General features: G+C 50.7%; 2 protein-coding genes across 2 annotated transcripts; both read left to right on the forward strand.

Moving 5' to 3' along the window:
- The first annotated feature begins 15,981 nt into the window (after positions 1-15,981).
- LOC141473307 (C-C motif chemokine 4-like) lies at positions 15,982-16,736 on the forward strand. The gene is made up of 3 exons (XM_074160737.1): positions 15,982-16,054; positions 16,358-16,466; positions 16,643-16,736. The coding sequence occupies exons 1-3, from the start codon at positions 15,982-15,984 to the stop codon at positions 16,734-16,736; spliced, it is 276 nt and encodes a 91-aa protein (XP_074016838.1).
- A 1,743-nt stretch (positions 16,737-18,479) lies between these two features.
- Positions 18,480-20,707, forward strand: LOC141473368 (E3 ubiquitin-protein ligase PHF7-like). Its single transcript, XM_074160831.1, has 9 exons — positions 18,480-18,504; positions 18,692-18,783; positions 18,884-18,985; positions 19,287-19,411; positions 19,494-19,653; positions 19,772-19,878; positions 20,003-20,116; positions 20,359-20,477; positions 20,583-20,707. Exons 1-9 carry the CDS (start codon positions 18,480-18,482, stop codon positions 20,705-20,707), a joined length of 969 nt encoding a protein of 322 aa, XP_074016932.1.
- Positions 20,708-21,331: the final 624 nt, after the last annotated feature.

Raw genomic sequence — 21,331 nt, forward strand, 5'->3', positions numbered from 1 at the left:
TGAGACAAAAGTGAAAAACAGGACTAGTGTTGGGACCTAGGGAGCAGATTGTCTTGCCTGTGTTCATGTCTAATGCTGACTCTGTGCCGTCTCAGGCAATGCTTTGTTGAGGTGGTTGTACAGAGCCAGCTGTATTGTCCTGGCATCTGAGTTGCCCATGAGTGTCTTTAGGCAAAGCTGATGAAGCTCTCTCCATCAGGAAGGCAGAACTAAGGCTGTGTGCCACAACTCTCTCTTCTGCCTCCAGTCTTGCTGAGAATGGATTTTGCCGAAATAGAAATTAACATTGCAACCAGGATACTTGGATGTGTGGGTTGTTGAACTTCAGCATTTCTTCTGATGCCAGTCAGGCAGGGGGGAAGGGCTGCAGGAGCATCTGTGTGTCTCAGAACCCATAGGTAACTTATGAAATCACAGAATGGTTTAGGTTGGAAGGGACCTTAGAGATCATGTAGCTCAGCATGGCATTCTTGCAGAAGCTGAGGAGATAAACCCGAAATCACGCAATCAGATCTTACTGACAGTGCTTGTGTTGTTTCTTTCAGCACATGGTCAAGTACCCGCAATATTTGCCAACTGACACCAGAGATGCCAACTTTGACAAAGGATCCATAAAGCTGGATTTGAAGGACATTGACCTCAAGAGACTATCCTTTGAGATAGAGAGAGAGAGGTATCAGTATGATTATGGTGTAAATAAATGAGAATATTAATCATGGAAAGTACAGAAAGGAAAAAATCTCTGGGAATCATAGTTCATCTGTTTAACAACTCACGAACTCAGGATAGCCTCCTCCTTGTACATACGGCTGGAAGTGTAGATTATGTCTGTCTAAGACTAGTTATTTACACAGAGGAAGAGTGTTGTGGTGGCATCAAGCCATGACAAGTCCAGAACACTTCTGTCTTGGAGAGCATTTTGTCAGGGGTGAAGTACTTTGCTGGAGTAACATCATGTTAGAGGACAGAAGTTTCCCTCTAGTGTTAAAGTATGGTATTGCTTTGGTATAATACCTCGAGAGGCTTTTTCTCTCTTGCTCTGAAAGGAAATGCTTGGTAAAAGTGTGTGAATGCTGAAGGGTGGAAGTGAGCCCCCTTCTGACTGGGTCAGGGGAGTTGGGCTGACATGTGCAGGACTTTAATTTTGTTTTTTTGATAGCTAAAGTAAACAAAGAACTTCCTCTCTCCTGCGTCCACACACACCTCTTCTTGAGCTGTGTCATGCCAATAAGCTTTTTGTCTCCAATGTGTGGACTGCAGGCTGGACTACTTAGAAAAGAGCAGAAAATTTGAAGATCGACTGAAAGAACTGAAGTCTGAAATTCACGCTTTGAAACTAGAAGAAAAACAGTCTGGGCTTTACTCTCATTGGAATGAAGTACTGGGATCCTTGGATCGCTCCTTAGGAAATGTATGTACCCTGAATACCTGCTACTTTTTTTCAGCATAAACCATAAAAGAGAATCATGTGGGTGTGCCAAAGGCAGTTGCTGTATTCCAGTTAAAGGCGCATGGTTTAGTACCCTTGGTAGTAAAATATGAAAAACATGAACACAGACAAGGAAAATGCATGTCAAAACAAAATGTAAGAAGCTTTTCTTGGGCAGGATACCAGTACCATAAGCAAAAAATAATGTTATTTTACAGATTATGAAATCACAGTAAGGGTTTAAGGTCTTGGAGCAAACTAAATTGTTGTAACTTAATAACACATTTAAATGTGGTTCCTCAAAGTTTGCATGACATCCTCATTCACATGCTTTGTGGTTGCTAAGTCATAAAAGCCTTGGTGTATTTTTTTAAGGCAGTGAGAAACTAAACCCAGATTTTTGTCGTAAATTTCTTGTTACTTATATGAACACTCCAGCCTCTTCCTGAGCCAGTGCAAGAATGGGGCTGGTTTTGTCTTTCCAGGCTGTTCCACATGTAGCAAAAATGGCTCTGAGTCAACAGTTTTAGAGAGAGGAGGGAGGCTTGGAAAAATTATGAGGGAAGATGGCCTTTATTTTCTGACTATGCATCTGATGTTCTTTTTGGCTTAATAAGTGTTGATATAAAGAGGGCATTAAATTTCCATGTGTTCTTTTCTTTTAAAGACCCCATCGTGGATGAAAACCTTTGAAACTGGAGATTCATTAGATATGAATCTTCAAAGACCTTTCCCTGCTTACTCGTTAAATACTACAGGCAGCTGGCCTTGTACCAACAAAATTCAACACACAGTGCCAGTGGAAAAGTCATCTTTTCAAGCAAATTCCTTGGTTGCCAACAGTGTGGGCACAGGAACCAGAAAACAGATTATAAAGGTAAACAGATTTGTAAGTAAATTTACAAATGTTGACTAAAAGTTTAGAGTTCAGAGAGGTAAAGAATGTCTGGCTTTAGAGACCTGTTTTATCCAGCTCTGTCAGCACCTCTCAAATGATGAGTTAATGCAGGGTTTGGAGACCCTGCATTGGTGCACAGTTTGGGACTGTTTATAACTTGAGGCCACTTGTTTTTTCTCACTTATGATCTGAGCTGGAATGCAAAGCTGTAAGCCTTGGTAAATGAAACAGAGATGCCCGTATGCAGTAGGAAGATGTGTTTAAATTTTGTTTGTATCAGCTGGATTTGGAAATGAGAATGTGCTCCCAGGTATAGAGCTTTAGAACATACTGTGCCTGTCTTCTGGTTTGAAGGGGCAGGGAGTAACATACCAATAAATGCCTGGACTTCAAACAGTTTTTATTTCTCTTCCAATGTGTTCCCTGTCAAAGGGTTGTGAAGAGCTCATGAGTCGGGTCTTATGAAAAAACAACCTGCTTTTAAATTTCATTAAACTGGAGAACCTAGTATGCATTCACAGAGAACTGCAAAGGCATGTGGCCTTGAACAGGGAAGGGGAAATCAGCTTTCTCTAGGCAATGCTAATTGTGCAAGGTATTAGGAATAAAGAAGGCTTGATGTATTTGCTGCTGTTTTATATGAACAAAACTGAGGGGTTTAGGATCAGTTGGAGGCTCTAATATATAACATTCCAGACCTGCATGTTCAGGATTGTATGCTTAGAGCTAGAAGGAACGCAACTGAGTGTAGCAACAGATGAGGAAGCAGTTCTTTCTAGTGCAAGTAACAGAAGCAACTTTTAAGACTAACCTAATCTGAATAGCAGGGCTGAGGCAAATATGCTTAAGAAGGAAGAAAAAGCTATAGCAGAACATCTTGCAAAAGGCTATGGAGTCAGAGGTAAAGGAATAACTGGACCAAAGGGAGTTACTTTGCTTTAAGTAGGTGTTCAGGGCAAAATTAATTTTTCCTATTTGACTTGCCTTTAGGTTCAGCAGCATGACTCGGATGTGATCTACATTTGAAGCCTTGTTTCGTTACCAGACTGGTAGAACCCAGTGGCCTTTTTTTGGCTGCTGCAAAATGCACCTACATGAGGACGCTTGCGCCGCGGTGTCTGCTGACAGACACGGGGATGAGAGCCGTGGTACCATAGTTAGAGCAGTGCCGTTCAGCTTCCAAGCAGGTAACATAAGCTGGGAGCACTAAAACTGCCCGTGTAAAACAGCAAGTGCCTTTGGGTACAATGATAAACATACAAACCCAGAGGAGTGTTGTTTATACTTAAGCACTTTTGAAGAAATACTTTATACTTCGCTAAACCTTCCTCCCCCTAGTGTGTTTTTACAGACTGACTTATCAGGATGGTACTCTACTTTTGTAGAAAGGATGCTAGGCAGCAAGTGTTCAGGAGATGTTTGGGATGAGAAAAAAAAAAAAAGAAAACATGAGCTTGGTGTTTACCTACACAATAGACTAATTATGTTTTTTGGTTCAGTCCATGGGACATGACTCCCACAGAGCTGCTTGACATCTCAGTGTTTGCCTGCCAAATATTTTCCTTTTTCTCCCTAAACATTTCTTGGTTCACTTAATTGATTTGCATTTCTCTGTGAGAAATCTCAGCTTTTAATTCCAGATGTAGAAGTGGACGTCTTCAAATACCTCTCATTCCTGGGGGAATCCTTTGTTTGGAATGCAAAGCTTCTGTTCTCTTTACAGTTTCTCAGTAGATCAAACACTTTCTGTTGCTTTTGCTGCTCCAGCAAACTTTGCATACATTAACTTGTTCCCCAGTTCTGTGTAAAACAGCTTCCAAATTAGACAAAGACAAAAGATGCTATTGGTGTCTGCTAAAGTTGGACTTGCTTCTGATGGAGAGGCGCATGCAGCGAAATGTCTGCCTCATTAGTAAAACCTACTTGTGTTTTCTGGTTTTGTGTGTGTTTAAGTGTGTGTTTCACCATAAATCTTCAGTCTGAGGACTTCTGGGGAAGCAGACAATATGCAGCTGTAGCTAAAGTAGTAGCACAGTTGAGCATGTGACATGTGATGTAAAAATGAATGTTAACGTTGTTAAATACCTTGTTCTAAAAGCTAAGATTAAAAAAAAATACATTCAATAAAAAGCTTCAATTTCCACTTGCTAGTAACAGCTGTGAACTGAATGTTGTGTCAATATTACAACTACATTAACAAGGCAAGTTGGAAGAACAAGCACACAAGTCTCCTCTGTACGCATCTACAACAGGGTGAGAGCACTGTGGGGGACAGCATCCGTAGCCAGCTCTGGTCTCAGATTCTTACCAGTCATGACAGTTGCATGGAGAAGCACATAACAGCGATCCACAGTGGTGTCCTGGTGTCGTCGTTTTCCCAGCTGTGAGAGTAGTTGCTGCTTCTGGTGTGCAGAGAGAGGGGAGGGTGCTAATTCTCTTCACAGCTCTGCCTGATGTGAGATGTTTGCAAACTATGCATGCAAGTCAATAGTTTCTGGTCTGTCTGGGAGAAGCCCCGTGTGCGAGATGGAGAAGCTGTCAGAGGTGTCAGACTGAAGAGGCAGATGCTGTCAAGGTCCCACGGCTGGGTAGGTGGCACTGGGCAGGACTTGGACAGCAGTGAGACAGGAAATGGTCCTAGAGGAAAGCAGTATGGAACAACTCTGGATGTGGCATTCTTGGCTTTGAGGGTGGGGAGGAGTGCTGGCATTTCCCTGGTTCTTCTTTTCCTGTTTCCTCTTTTTTTGTGTGTGTACCTTTTGTGCCACAGGTAACTAACCTTGTGCCCTCGTTTTGCCACATGTGCCAAGGCTGCTTCTTGCTGTGGTATCTGAGCTGCATCATGGTATAGGGCATATAGGAAGACAACTCTTCCATATGCATGATTGATTTCTTTGGACTAGTTCCTGTATATCACAGTGTAGAAAAGGAGAGGGTCACACTGCTGCCAGCTTAAAAATGAAGCCTGTCTGTGTAAGCCTCTTCTCAGCCTGTGGGCTTGCAGGTATTCTGGCTGTGCATTGCTCATGTGCAGCACCATGTTCCTGCGTACTTATATGGACGTTTGAAAGATGAGGTGGGACAAGAGGAGCTGGGATCTGCTGGAGAAATGCTTGCACAACCAGAGATGAAGTCAGATGTACTGGGCTGTTGCTGGGAAGGCACTGCAAAGAGAAGTGCCACCCTGGTGTTAGTTTGCTTAAAACCTAAATACATATTTGCAGCAATTAAATTTTGTATGTTAGTGCTGCTGGGGCTCGTACTTACTTGCAGTGTTGACCACTTTTTAAAACAGGCAGTTACAGATACATTGAGGAGGATGTGAGATTGTCTTTCAGTTGGAGAAAGTATGAGAAGCGTGAGCCCTGGTTTTCCCAAAGTAGGGAAGACAACACAGGAATCTTGTTTCAATCAGTAATGGCAAGTTTGTCACTATAAGAAGCGAGGTATTTGCCTGATAACGCTGTCAGCATCTTTGAACATTCGAGGCCCAACATACAGCTACGATGAAGACCCGTGGACCTGCAGGCAGCAGTCGGCAGATGGTGCTGCAATGCAGCTCTGCCACACAGCTGAGATGTGCTCTACAGCAGCTCAGAAAGACCTGGCTCAGAAACCCTGCATTGCTTCTTGGGAATCGCTGCCAATTTCTCTGTTCCCACACTAGCCTGAACTTGCTCATATTCTCTTCCTGGAGTTTAACCTGACATAATTTTTGATGGGGATTCAAAATGTGCAAGCAGTATACTCTGAGAAGTGATTGCTGCCCAAACAGCTTAGTCCCATGGGCATGAGTTAGCTCCCTCTATTACCAAAAAAATCCTGTCGTAGTTCTGACACATCATTGTCATCATCAGACTGTGAAAATGGCCTTATTGAGTGGATTTCATCCATAACTGCCAGAAGCATGTGGGACCCCACAGGTCCGGTGCTATGTGATATTTTTATTAATGCTATTTGAAACAAGCATAGGCTTGTTAAATTTGCAGAGCGTGGAAGGATTGTGGTGTGAGTCTAACCAGGGTGAGAGAGGCCTGAGAGCAGTCTGCGAGGGTCACTGCAAGGAGCAAAGAACAAATTCATCCTTTGTTTTCATGCTGGATAAGACACAACATCCTGGTCTCAAACTACAGCAAAATGTGGGGGGAAAAAAAAGCATTGCAGCAGTGAGGAAGTGCTAGTAGGTCACCTGGAGAGCAAGGAAGTCTGTGCCTAGAGTGACATGGTGAGTGTTAATCTGTGTGGAAGTTGATGACTCTCCCCAGCCCTGTCTTCTGTGTTTCTCTGAAAAGCCACTTGCTCTAACCCCAAGGGGCTCTCCCTGCCTTCATAAAAACCTTAGATGGGAAACTGTGTATTCTTGCTCAGCAGGGTGCTCCTGGTCTGAGCTGTGGGAGTGAGCAAATGCCGTTGGGTCCTTAGAGACAGCATGTCCTCTCCAGGCACCTGTCTGTTAAAGACCAGCCAGTTCACATCCACCTAGCCTGGATCCAGGGTTCTGAAATGTGGGCACCACGGTACCTATGGCTGACCCCTGAGTCAGCTCTCTTGGCCTTTTCCACTCTGCACTGGTGCTGTTAAGGAGTCCAGTCACCAGCAGCAGGATGAGTTCACATCCTGCTCTCACAGACTGCTGGTGCAGGACTATTGACTCGGCAAGAGAGGCAGCCCAGGAAGCTCTGAGGGACTTGCAGCTGCCAACCTCGTGTGTCCTTCCCAGAGCACCCTTGGCTCTTCTGCTCAAACCTCAGGAGTGGAGGTGGGGGGGAGGCACTAGGCTACCACCTTTCATTTGCCATTGCCACATGTGCTCCCAGCCTGCTGCTCTTGGTGATGAGGGTGGTGGGGACACAGTCCTGGCATGTGTGAAGAGTCCTTGGTGGCAAGGACAAATCAGAGGTCAAACTGGTTTCATGCAGCTCTATGGGCAAAAGCCAGGCTCAGATGCAAGACTGAGCTGTATGGTGTTATTTCTGATTCTGTGCATGCCTTGGCCTCCTTTCCATCTTCCTGCAAGGCAGTTTCAGGGGTAGCAGGGTCAGCTTTTTGGAGGGGCTGTGGGCACACAGGGGATCCCACCCCTAGGACTGCACTGAGGCATTTAGGCTGTGGTAGAAAGTAGTTTTCACACCAAAGAGTGTTCTGAATCCAGAGTGATACCTGTGCTGGAAGGAGAAGGCTTTGTCCTGCTGAATTATACCCAGCAGTGGAGTCTGCAGGAAGGCGCTGTCTCTTAAAAGGACAGTAAAGGGCTAATGGTTGCCATTACTCCAGGCTTGGTCCTAAAATCTAAGCCAATATGTGACAGCTTGTTACCTGCTGGCCATAAGCCTCTGTACTCTCACTGGGGAATTATCGGAAGGAAAAACCAGTCCCTTTAACGAAAAAATTGGAAGAGACTGTCCAGAGACAGCTTTGTGCCTGGGCCATGAGAGCGGGGGGCATCCTGTGGGTGCTGGGGTTCACAGACTGGGGGGGATGGAAGTGAGAGACCTGGAGGGACAATTAAATGATCCTGCCTACAGTGTGATTCAGTCCCATGTCCTGTGGTTGAAAAGAGGAAAGGGAAAAGGATACAAGCTGACCCCAGAAATAGTTGTTGTGCCAGTAAATTCGAAAGGGAGATTCCAGAGAAAGAGGAAGCCAACAGAAAAAGCCTGAAAATTTAAAATAGTGTTATTAAAAAATACATTGACTCAGCAAGAGAAGCAGCCCAGGAAGCTCTGAGGAACTCGCAGGGCTAAGTATGCAGAGGAAACCGAAAAGAAATAGAAACCCCTGATGATCCCAAAGGAGAATTGATGTGCGTGGGTGCTGCAGTGAAGGTGACTGCATTCCTGGGGATGTGGCAGCAAGGACAGCGAGCTGGGATGGGTAAATACAGCGAATGTAAAGAGGTTGCAACTGCAAAATTAAATGGACTCCTGGGGAGCAGAAGCAGCGAGTAGTCAGCTTAGGAGAGCGGGGTGTCTGCACTAGAGAGACCCTCCCTCAGCCCTGCTCCTTAGGAACAGGGGAAGAGGAGCTGGTAGAGATGGGAATCTCCAAAAAGGATACTCTGGAGGAAATTTGTAAGAAGTGCTATTAATCAGTGAGTGGTTGAGCTGAGCAGGCCAGAGGGGTTTCAGAGTCAAGCAGTTAATCACATACCAAAAACCCACAACCGCTGAAACCACCGCTGGTCCCTGAAGGGAACAAGTGAATTGGGTGTTTATCCTGGGAATAAGAGAATAAGAAAGCAGGCTCTCAAATGCCTCCACAAATAGGCCCTTGTAAAGACAAACCAGTTCAAATTCTGAAGGAAGGTCACACCTCTAATCTGGCTGGCTTCTCCAGCGTCCTGGTTGCCCAGTAGGACCAATATCCATGTAAGTGGTGGTTGTTTTTTATCTGCCCTGCTGGGGTCAGAAACCTGCATGAGAAACCTTTCATGTGGAAATCTAATTTCCCATCTCTTCGTATTCCCAGCCAATTTCTAGCCATGTGTCCTCACCCCAGCAGTGTCCACTACACCTTTTTCTGCCCCTGGTGCTGACTCCGATGCCTTCACACAGATCAGTCCCTCATTTTCCTAACCCTTCCACCCAAGTTCTTCCCCTCATGTCATATATAACACCAGGGTCTTGTCACAGTCTTGTGATTTGTAGCACAGATCTTTCCCTGCCCCAGACAATCCCAGATGACAGCTTCCCAAACTGGAAGGGCTGCTGCTGTTATCCCTTGTCCCCAGCAGCAGGATCGCAGTCTGCACTGCTGAATCAAATCCCTTCTCCATTACTCCCATCCTCAAGGTCACTGTAATCTTTCTGTGTGATATCCTGGCTTCTTCTAGATTGATGATAGCATCTCGTTTTGCCTCATCAGCAAATTTCCTTTGCATTCTCCTGCTTTTTGTGCCAAAGATCATTAATGCAAATGTTAAGCAGAATAATTTTTGAGGCAGAAACCCAAGGAACTGCACTGGTAAACCCCCTTCGGTCTGACACATCCCCTTTCAGCTGAAGCAATTACCATGCCCCTTTCAGGAGGCCTTTTGCCCATGTTACATTTCATATGCCAGTCACATCTTCTCCGGCTTAACTAATGATTTACTGTGTGGCACCATTTCAAATGTCTCGCTAAAGCCCATGAGATCTACTGCATTTCCTTCGTCACAGAGCTTATAAAAGGCAGCTATTAGGTTAGTGTTGGTGCACGTCAGGACCAACGCTGCCTGATGTGCTGCGAATATGTTGTATCTTGTGCGATGCCCGAGGATCTGGAGAAGGGATTTCAGTGGGAGGCATATGTCTGCAAAAATACAAGATTATTTATCTTAATCAGGGTTGGAGGAGACTGGGGTTTAACAGAGTTAGTTGACGGAGCAACTAGCTAGCTGGTGACATTCACCCAGGAGTCATTTGAAATACTAATTTCTGGTTTTAAGGTCAAATGAACTACAGCTACTTGGGGAAGAAAAAGGACTGTGGTATTTTTTTTGAGTTTATGGACAGATTTTAAAAGTATTTGCGTCCTGAGTATTTGGCCCGTGTGACTTAGAAGTCTCTGTTCCATTCCTCTTCAATGGCATTCAGGTCCCCTAAATGCCATTTTCTTTAGAAAATGAGACTTAACATCTCCTTATTTTCTAGAGTTGATCTTTGGTGCTGCAAGTCCACGGATTAGGCAGAATGTGGGAGTGCCTGAAGGATGGGACAGAAACTCATTCTCCAAATGCCATAATGTCATTGTGGAATCCAGCAGGCTGATCTCCACATGCCGCATTCAGCTCTGATCATTTTGACTCTGAGATGGATAGAGCAGACACAGAAGACTTTAAGCCAGATGATGAAAGCTTTTAGCGACTTGGAGATGAAAGATTGAAAAGAGTGGGGTAAATAGATGAAGGGAGCTTAAAAGTAAACATTCAATATTGATTATTTACCCTTTCATGCAGAAGAAGAAAGGGACATTTACGTGGTTAAAACCATTTAAAGAGAGAAACCTTGTACTAGAGAGAAATATTTTGACACAAGGCATAATTAACGTGTGCAACTCTCTGCCAGGAGGTCTTATCAAGGGCAAAAAGTGGAGAAGAAAGAAGAAAGTGCTATGAGATAACCTCAGCTGTGTAAGTTTAGATTACTTTTTATTATTATTTTTAGCTTGTTTTCATGGAAATGGGGCTTATGCAATCTGCCGTCTGGGTGCAGGAGGTAATGGTTGTTGGTGTCTGCCAATTCAAAACGGAAATCACTTGTAGCCAACAGACGACTTCTTTTTAAAGTCCCAATGATGTAGCGTAGGGCAGGCGCAGATCTCTGCAGGGGCAGTAACTGAGAGCCAAGTGGCACAGAGGAGCTGTAGGTCCCTACATCTGGGTGACCAGAGCCCGTGTGTCCTTGCAAACCCCAAGCTAGTCCCGGTGAGAATCAGCCCCAGGGTTTTCCTCCACTTGAGCACAGGGCTGGGGACAGGGTGCAGGGGACAAACGGCAGGATGGTGGCCTGGGGTGGGTGGGCAGAGGCGGGGAGGCTGCGGGTGCTGTTTTGGGGAGGTAGGGCAGGGTAAAGCTGAATTCATAGTGTGGCAAGAAGGTGTTGGTGGGCTGGCGAGGGAGCTGCTCACCCTGGTGTTTCGCTGTGCTTTGTGCTCTGAATCCTCCTACCTGCAGAGGGATGCATTTACTTTGTAGGTGAAGCAGGGTACCTCTTTCTCATGTGAATGCTCGCTCTGGTCACAGAGGTTTTGTTTAAAGGAATGTATCTGCTTGCCTTAAAGAGCAAGAGGTGCTTGGGGCTGGGGACTCGGAATCAGTATGGAGGAGTCCGGGAGGAGGTGAGAAGCTGAGGCTGCAGCCGTCTCTGGGTGAGACCATCCCCTGGGGTGGTCTCTAAGCTCTCAGATGTAGAGCTGAGGGTAACCAACTCAGAGCGTCCCTCTGGTTTGGTAGAGCTGTGCTGGGTGGCTGGAGGGTCAAATGACCCTCTTTTTGTTGGACTTCACTAATCCCCTTGTGTTTTTCTGTAATGTGCGCACAGACTTTGTGTGCTGCAACCTCCTGCCTGGGGAGAGATTATTTTTGCTCTGACCACTCTCTTTCCTTCCAGTCTAGCATAGAAGTCACTCAAGCTGGGGGGAGAAGAGGTCTGTCTTTGATCCAGGACCATAGAAAAATCCCTGTCCTGCATTGTGGGTCTTTGCGCAGGGCATGGCACAGGGTCCTCTGAGGGGGAAGGGACATTTGGGAATTTGAATTAAGAAGATAGCAGTGGGGTCTGGTTTAGGAATTCCACTTTGAATGCTGAGTTACTCTCATAAAACAATATACGCAAGGGTCAGTGACAGCTCACCGCAGGGTGAGACTGGCAGCTGATCTGTGTTTTCCTTGTAACCTCTAGCCACGGGACCCCTTTGCATAATTTTTATCAATGATGAGTGTCACTTCCCAGACGGATGTTTCATAATGCCGTGTGGTTTTCTCTACACTTGCATGAGATCGTGGCATTAGCAGTTTCTTTGATTTCTTTCTGCCTGTGGTTTCCTTCTGTCTTATGCTGGTGCACGGTAAAGGCACAAGGGCAGCCAGGATCCCTTTAGCGCTGCAAACCACCTCCACGTGCGCCTGGGAGAGGTGCAGAGAGCATCCCTCAGCGCCGACTCAGGGGCAGAAGTACAGCCTGCTCCTGTGGGCTGGCAGGGGTTTGTCCTCGGGGTAAACTCCCTGCAGAACTGGGGAGGCCTTCCCAAAGTCAGCTGGTACGAGGCAGTTGTGTCTCAGCTTTCCTCAGCAGGCTTGGGGACCAGAAGCAATGCTGCCCTCAGCCAGAGACCGAGATCATCCCCCATCTTCTCTTTTAGTCTAAATGAATCCTGTGACATTGGCTGGCTGCCCCGTCTGGAACGGGACTTGCTGCTCTTTTCTCGCTCTTCTCCTATCACTATTTCTTGAAAACGGAGGCCCTAAGAGGCAAGTTTCTCACCAGCAGCCATCACCCCAGCACTGAGCAAAGCTGGGGGGCTGCTCTGACTGCACACTGTCCCTGCAGTTTCTGGCAGCTCTTTGCATGTCACTGTTCCTCGACTTGTCCCCCTCTGCCTTGCAAAGTGCCTGCCCTTGGGTCAGTAATGACGGTCCCTCTGCTCTTTAACTGTTCTTGCAGCCCCTGGTGTTAATGTGGTTCTTACACTTGAATTCCCTTGTTTTCTTAAGGAGATAAATGCAAGGCAGTGCCAAAGGCAAGACTAGTGTTATGTTTGCTCATCACTGGCTTTCTGGTACCTCTCCCACTCCGTGTGAGTTTGTCCTGCTAATCACCGGTGATACAGAGATGGCCACAGCCTGGCTCAGGAAGATGTTAGGGGAATCTTTGGGGCCTTTTTGCTTGACCATACCTGCCTTATCTACCTCTTCCTTACTTATTTGTTCTCTTTTTTTCCTCTTATTTATTCTCCCTTTTCTCACCTGTGCACACTAAACTTTGATTCTGTCGAGTACTTGGCCATAACCTCCTGTTTTGTTTTTGCAGAGACAAACCCTTCCTAACTAATGGGTTTTTACTTTCTTTTGTTTTTCAAATTTGTATTTGTAAAGCCAGGTTCTTCCCTCCCCCCATCCCTACCCTTGAATTTTTCTTGTGTTTCTCTGGTGGATTAGAAAGTCATCTGCTTACAGAGGGCTTCCATGGAAGGAGCAATAAAACCATAGTCATTTCTTCACTCTCCCTTTACATCAGTTCCTTATATTTAATTCCTTAAACACAAACTATCTACTTTTGCTGAGCTGCAGTTTTGTGCAATTCATTGAAATATCCTCAGTTCCAGTCAGAATGGAAAGTATTTCATCAGCATCCAGTAAGAAGTCCCATCCGGCTCTCATCTAAATGGAGAACTGAAAGCTTGACCAACTACTGCAGGAAAGAGGAAATATTTTCACCATTTCCATCAGAAATAATCTTTGCAATTGTGAGATTTTCTGTGGTTCCTACCGGATGACAAGCTTTCCTCTGGTAACTGCTAAAGCCAATGCCCACAGATCATCACGCTTCTGCTTGTCATTGTGATGATCTCAGTTTCTAATATTTGCTGGATGTGGGATATTCCTTACCACCATCCTGGCATTTGTTGCTTCCCATTGTTACTCTATTGCCTATCCCACCCTGTTTCTCTCTGCTTGGGCAGGCAAAGGGGCTCCCACCACGCCAGCGTTGCCTGCTGCCATTGCTCATCCCATGACTCGGTTCTCCTGGCCAAGCCCAGCTCAACCCTGGCTCAGGGTGCTCTCCCTAGAAGTATCCTGGGAGCTCAGTGTCTTCTTCCTACAGCTGACCCAGAGAGCAATTGCTGGTTGTGTTAACTATAACAGCCTGTTGCATGAATACATCCTCCTTCACACTTGTCCTTGTTAAACAAAGCAAAGCTAGCTCTGGTGAGGGCAGGAGAGGTGCCCGAAGGGGTGATTGGAGGGCAGAGGTCTGGGGCAGGTCTTTCTGGGAGACATGGGGGTTTACAGGCTGAGAGGTTTATAAAAACACAAAAGGCGTCTGCTGGCTGACCCCTGAACTTGGGATTGCTCTGCACGCAGAGGACACTTTGAGGTTCATAGAAACCTCTTAGTGACTGCAGTGGCATTAACAGAAAAGCTCGTGCAGATCTTCAGTTCTGAGGAACTCAGCTTTTTCCTCTGCATTTGTGTATCCAGTGACATTTGACAAACAGGAGCATTTACACCAGGTACTACCTCTCCTCCAAGCCCTCCTCAAATGCCCCAGATGAAGACCCTGGTCACCATTAATTACAAAGGATTTATTCATTTGTAGCCCCAAGCACAGAGTGGCTTAAACAGAAACAAAAGGTCCAGCGGAGGGCCACGAAAATGATCAGAGGGCTGGAGCACCTCTCCTATGAAGACAGGCTGAGAGAGTTGGGGTTGTTCAGCCTGGAGAAGAGAAGGCTCCGGGGAGACCTTATAATGGCCTTCCAGTACCTGAAGGGGCCTACAGGAGAGATGGGGAGGGACTCTGGATCAGGGAGTGGAGCGATAGGATGAGGGGTAATGGTTTTAAACTGAAAGAGGGGAGAATTACGTTAGATATTAGGAAGAAATTCTTTGCTGTGAGGGTGGTGAGACACTGGCCCAGGTTGCCCAGAGAAGCTGTGGCTTCCCCATCCCTGGAGGTGTTCAAGGCCAGGATGGACGGGGCTTTGAGCAACCTGGTCTGGTGGGAGGTGTCCCTGCCCAGGGCAGGGGGTTGGAACTCAATGATCTTTAAGGTCCCTTCCAACCTGAGCCATTCTATGGTAAAGGCAGTTGGAGAACGGATCTGGAGAAGTTGGTTCTGTTCATACTACCACCCTGAGGCCAGACCAGCACTGCCTGGCTCCTCCTGAGCATCTCCAGTGAGATGATTTATGCGTGCTCACCCGTTCTCACCTCCATCCTATCTTTTCTAAAAGAAACAATCACAACCTTTTCTCCCAATCCTAGACAAGTGCTAGCTTGGAGGGATGCATCCTTCAAACAAGGCACCTGCTGGCAGGAGGAGGTTTTCTGGGCAAACGGCCATCGCAGCCACCGAGAGGTTTATCCCTGCGTGTGAATGGGGAGCATCGCCCCTGCCCTGCAGTGGGGATGGGAGGACGGGAGCAGCCATTGCTCAGCTTCTTGGTGAGTGAGACTTTCCCCTTGAATCAGGGCGGTGGGAATTAGTCACACTAAGGGTCAGGAGGCTGGTGGTGAGAGGCCAGGGGTTGGTGTGACAGCTGGGAGCTGGGCACCAAACCTTTTGTGGCACCATGGGGCAGCATCATGGCAAGGCCAGAAAAGGAGAAAATAAGGAGAAAGCAACAAGTTTGGCAGCTCTTTCTTTCTGGGTGTGCACCGGCATTTGGGAATTACCCTCTGGGCTTGCAAATGCTGCCCTTTTTCAGTCGTGCTACGATCTCCTCAGGGCTTCATCTGCAAGGCTGCAATGAGCTGATCTTGGTGTGCACCAGCAGCATCCTCTCCTCCCTCCAGATTCTACTCTTAATGCCTGGTCTCCTGACATAGATTTGTTTGCTTTTTTGGGGCTAAGCCAGTAGAGAGAACTTAAATTGGATGAAATTATCCTACTTGGGAAGAAGTGGGCAAGCAGTAGTTGCAACAGCTTGACTGTCAAGAGGCTGCAATGAATGGGGTGGTTGGAGGGCAGAGGGAATCGCTGCCTAGATTCCCTCCTGTTGCAAAGGGAATCGCAGCCTGGAGCTTCTTGCTGGTGTTGCTTCATGGCTGCCAGCTTGGGATTTCCCTCGGGACTCTGGCCATGGAGCTTTGTACACCAGTCTTGCTCATGGCTGGTGGGGTCCTTCCAGCAGTGGCAGGGTCAGTGTGGTGGGGGTTTGGGCTGCGTCCGGTCCCCGCCGGGCACCCGCATGGAATCTGAAAGTGGCAGCCGCGTGGCTGCACTTCCCCTTCTGTGGTTTCCTTGCCTGCTCCAGCTCAGCAAATCTGGGTGATCCTGACATAATTTCCCCGGTATGATGCTCTCATTTTCTTTCCTTGAAACCCTGCGCCCGCCCCGTGGCTGGGGATAAAAGGAGGGCACGGCCAGAGGGGCCAAGCATCGTGCAGAGGAGAGCCCTGCAGCCCCCGCAGCTCCAGCTCCGCTTGCGGATCCCAGGCCCCCGCAGCAGCATGAAGGTCCTCGCAGCCACTCTGGTCGCTCTCCTCCTCGTGGCCACCTGCTCCCCGTCCCAGGCTCATCTTGGTGAGTCCAGCATCGCTGTCCCCCTCCGGGGCTTGGTGTGCCACCGCGGCATCCAGAGAGTCCCATGCCCGTCATCAGGGACCCTGGGGCTGTGGGGAGGGCTGGCAGCAGGAGACACCGCCAACGCTGGGACTCGGGCTTGGGGTCTCAGCCCCTCCCTGGGGGCCACCACCAGGGAATATGACACAAGGCTGGGGATGGGAGATGGCAAAGCCCTGGGGAAGCCCAGGTGCCGGTGGGGCCAGAGCCTGTGCTGTGTCCTGTGGTCTCTCACCAGGGCTGTCTGTCTCTCTGCCCTCACAGATGGCGTCCCGACTGCGTGCTGCTTCAGCTACCAGAAACGTCCCGTCCCACGGGCCCTCATCACCTCTGTCTACATCACCAGCAGCAGCTGCAGCCAGCCGGGGGTGATGTGAGTACCCACCGCTGTGGGGGCTCGGGGCGGGATGGCTGGGGGAGGGCCTTGAGGGAGGCTGGGAGGGGGACAGGGACAGGAACACGGCTGGGGACACGGGTACTGCTGGTGGGACCCAGCGCAGGCACCCCACTGCCCCGGCGGAGCACCCAACACGGGTTTTCTCCCAACAGCCTGGTCACCAAGAAGAAGAAGGAGCTGTGCGCGGACCCCCAGGCGCCTTGGGTGCAGGCACATCTGAAGCACTTCCAGACCCTGAAGAACTGACCCATCCCTCCTGCCACCCGCCATGTCCCCGGTGCTGCCCCCAGCGGGCTTGTCTTCCAGCCCCAGGCACGCCAGAGAGTACTTGAACTGCAGCTTTCTTCAACAGAAAGTTTATTCTATTTAACTTATTTCAGTTAAAGTAATTATTTTTTGTTAATAAAAAGGAAAATTAAATAATGAACTTGTAGTAGGAATTTCTTGATGTGGCCCAGCGAGGCAGTTGGGTGTCAAGATGTCAGAGGACACGGGCCTCTTATTGCTCGGCCGACGCACCTGGAGCCGCGGCGCTGCGTGAAGGTCCTGCGCCGGAGGGGCTGGAGTCCTGGCCGGCTGCAGCGAGGGGCAGGGAGATGATGAGCACAACCAGCCCAAGCCAAACTCCCTCCCTCCCCAGACCACAGCCCCGCGCCTGTCTGCTGGTCTCGGGCGGCTGTGGTGACCACTTGGCCCTGGGGACCCCGTCCCCATGCATGCACCACTCACCTTTGTCTATCTCCCTGCAGTCACTGCACTGCCAGGACTCGGCATTTGCTTCCATGCCGGAGCAGCGCCGGTGGGTCCCTTGGGAAGCACAGGAGCCGCAGAGAAGAAGTCTCCAGGGCCTGGGGGAGCAAAGGGAGCAACTGCCACCAAATTCCCCCGAGCTGTGGGCTGCCAGCCCTGGTGCTGTGCAGAGCCCACCTCCACCCTGCTCCCCCCTGGCAGCTGGGGCTGAGCTGCCCACACGCACCCTGCGCCATTCGCCCGCTTGGCACCCCAGGGAACCTCCATCCCTGCCCAAAGCCGGAGAGGAAGGCATCGTCTGCTCGCTGGGGCTACGGGGACCGGGGTCACTGACACTCACCCATTCTCCTCTGCCTCCTGCCGTCCTGCCGGGCAGAGGCACTCCTCAGCATCACAGGAGCTGTGCTGTTCATACAGGTCTTCAAAGGTCCCGTCCAACTCCCAGGCAGCATCCCTGTGGGAGTAGAGGAGTGCTCAGCCCTGGAGTCCTGGGGACACTCTGCCGTAGCCTGGGAAGTCTGGAGCATCGGAGTGAGACAGAGGCGATGGCACCGACCTGTCAGGGATTTTTATGCCCAGGCGAAACATCTCCTCCTGGAATGTGGCCATGTCCTGGCACAGTGGGCAGCGGAAATGGTGCAAGGCAGAAGACAGTGCCTGGCCCTGGGGCAGAGATGGCATCAGTGGCAGTGGGGCACTCTTCCACTGGACCTGGGTGACGAGGTGACAGCAGGGCTGCTCATGTCAGAGGCCTGGGAGATGCCACCAACCTGGATGCAGCACCGGTGGAACCAGGCGCTGGTGTAGGTGGGACGAACCAGGCGCTGGTGTAGGTGGGACACACCAGGGTGTCACAGCAGGGCCGCTCTGCCACCACCTCCAGGCAGATGAGGCAGTGGTCCGGTCCTGCTGCACCACCCGGCGTTGCCGGGCAGGGGCGGGACCATGTGTGTGACATATACATGCGTGCGGTGCCGTGTCACAAACACTCCAGGCCGTATAAATGCCCCTGCACTGCTGCCCCCAGCGTGGCAGTGTTTGCCATAGGCGCTGGAGAAGCTGGGTGGTCTTTAACCACACCAACGTCTCCACGTCCATCAACGCCTTCTGTCGTCAAGAGCAGTAATGGAGAGGAGAGCACGGCGACGACGTCGCCCCCAGTCGCCCCCTGCCCAGGATTCTGCCGGGCTCCAAGATGAGGAGGCAGGATCCTCCTGTGCGCCTCCCCAGCCAAAAAGGATGCGCCAGGTCCCCAAGAAGAAAAGTGAGTGATGAGCATCCCCACGGGCACCCACCAGAGGGGATTTTGGCTGGTGCCCGGCCATGCAAGCAGAGGCCCCTGTGCTGTAGGAAGTTGCCCCAGCCTCTCCCCCATTTCGCTCCTGCCGTTACCCCCATGGGCACCCTGGCAGCACGGTGCTGGGGGTGACGGTGGGGCTGTCCCCCAGCAGTGTGTGGGCTGTGCCGGCGGGCAGACGTTGAAACTGAGATAGTTGGAGAGCTGTGCCAGCAGGATGGGCTCTACATCCATGAAAACTGCCTGGTGAGTCCCTTGGTTCCGGCACTGGTTCCCGACACCCCACAGTTCCCAGCCCTGCACCCTCGGCAGCCCCTGCCATGTGCCCTCTTTTCCTCCCTTGCAGTACCACGCCAGTGGTCTTATCCAGAGAGGAGCCGACAAAGAGGGCTTCTACGGCTTTCTCTTCCCTGACATCCGGCAAGAACTGAAGCGGGTGGCACAGAAGGTGAGGCCGGGGAGGGGAACATATGTCCCCACCATGGTCTCCATGCCTCTGTCCTGCAATGCACAGGCCAGTAATCCCCCAGGGATGCTCTGGAAGCCATCTGCAAGTAACCTCCACATCCTCCTCCATCCAAAAAGGCCCATTTATATGGATGGGGATTTGGAGGGGGGTCGGCGGATTTGGCAGTGGCCCGGTGTCACCGGCCAGGAGGCACACCAGAACGTGGTGTGCTGGCCGGGGGCAAACTGGGCTCCCTGGGAGCACGTGGCACTAACACCATCCACCTCCATTCCATCCCCAGAGGTGCTGCATCTGCCGGCTGCCGGGAGCATCGGTCACCTGCCAGGGCCGGCGCTGCCACCGAATCTTCCACTTCCCCTGTGGGATCGAGCGCGGCTGCCTCTCCCAGTTCTTCGGGGAGTTTAAGTGAGTGTAGCTGCCCCACAGCACTGGGGCTGGGGCTGGGGCGGAGGAGGGCTGGGGCTGAACTGTCACCTCCGTCACGCAGGTCATTCTGCTGGAAGCACCGGCCGGTGCAGCGGGTGCGGGCACTGCAGCAGGGCCAGAGCTGCCTCATCTGCCTGGAGGCGGTGGCAGAGCGGCCCTGCTATGACACCCTGGTGTGTCCCACCTGCACCAGCGCCTGGTTCCACCGACGCTGCATCCAGGTAGGTGACATCGCCCCAGGCCCTTGACATGAGCACCCTCATCATCACCCCATCACCCAGCTCTGAGGGAGCAAATGGGACCCCGCTGCCACTGATGCTGATGCCATCTCTGCCCCAGGGCCAGGCACTGTCTTCTGCCTTGCACCATTTCTGCTGCCCACTGTGCCAGGACATGGCCACATTCCAGGAGGAGATGTTTCGCCTGGGCATAAAAATCCCTGACAGGTTGGTGCCATCGCCTCTGTCTCACTCCCCCTCTGTGATGATCTGGACGCCCCTCTCTTGCCTCCCTGGGTTATGGCAAGGTGTCCCCAGGACTCCAGGGCTGAGCACTCCTCTACTCCCACAGGGATGCTGCCTGGGAGTTGGACGGGACCTTTGAGGACCTGTATGAACAGCACAGCTCCTGTGATGCTGAGGAGTGCCTCTGCCCGGCAGGACGGCAGGAGGCAGAGGAGAATGGGTGAGTGTCAGTGACCCCGGTCCCCGTAGCCCCAGCGAGCAGACGATGCCTTCCTCTCCGGCTTTGGGCAGGGATGGAGGTTCCCTGGGGTGCCAAGCGGGCGAATGGCGCAGGGTGCGTGTGGGCAGCTCAGCCCCAGCTGCCAGGGGGGAGCAGGGTGGAGGTGGGCTCTGCACAGCACCAGGGCTGGCAGCCCACAGCTCAGGGGAATTTGGTGGCAGTTGCTCCCTTTGCTCCCCCAGGCCCTGGAGACTTCTTCTCTGCGGCTCCTGTGCTTCCCAAGGGACCCACCGGCGCTGCTCCGGCATGGAAGCAAATGCCGAGTCCTGGCAGTGCAGTGACTGCAGGGAGATAGACAAAGGTGAGTGGTGCATGCATGGGGACGGGGTCCCCAGGGCCAAGTGGCCACCACAGCCGCCCGAGACCAGCAGACAGGCGCGGGGCTGTGGTCTGGGGAGGGAGGGAGTTTGGCTTGGGCTGGTTGTGCTCATCATCTCCCTGCCCCTCGCTGCAGCCGGCCAGGACTCCAGCCCCTCCGGCGCAGGACCTTCACGCAGCGCCGCGGCTCCAGGTGCGTCGGCCGAGCAATAAGAGGCCCGTGTCCTCTGACATCTTGACACCCAACTGCCTCGCTGGGCCACATCAAGAAATCCCTACTATAAGTTCATTATTTAATTTTCCTTTTTATTAACAAAAAATAATTACTTTAACTGAAATAAGTTAAATAGAATAAACTTTCTGTTGAAGAAGGCTGCAGTTCAAGTACTCTCTAGCGTGCCTGGGGCTGGAAGACAAGCCCGCTGGGGGCAGCACCGGGGACATGGCGGGTGGCAGGAGGGATGGGTCAGTTCTTCAGGGTCTGGAAGTGCTTCAGATGTGCCTGCACCCAAGGCGCCTGGGGGTCCGCGCACAGCTCCTTCGTCTTCTTGGTGACCAGGCTGTTGGGAGAAAACCCGTGTTGGGTGCGGCAGAGACCGGCTCCAGGGCAGGTAAGACTGCGCTGGGTGAGGGATCTGTAGCTGGAAAGGCCGACGAAAAGCTCTTTCGGGAGCTTTTTGGACGCAGGGCGAAGCCTCCTCCTCGTGGTCGAGGCTGACAGGCGGTGGGCGGGCTGCTGATTGCGTGATTTCGGGTTTATCTCCTCAGCTTCTGCAAGAATGCCATGCTGAGCTACATGATCTCTAAGGTCCCTTCCAACCTAAACCATTCTGTGAT

The sequence above is a fragment of the Numenius arquata genome, chromosome 18 (assembly GCF_964106895.1).
Source record: "Numenius arquata chromosome 18, bNumArq3.hap1.1, whole genome shotgun sequence".
NCBI lineage: Eukaryota > Metazoa > Chordata > Aves > Charadriiformes > Scolopacidae > Numenius > Numenius arquata.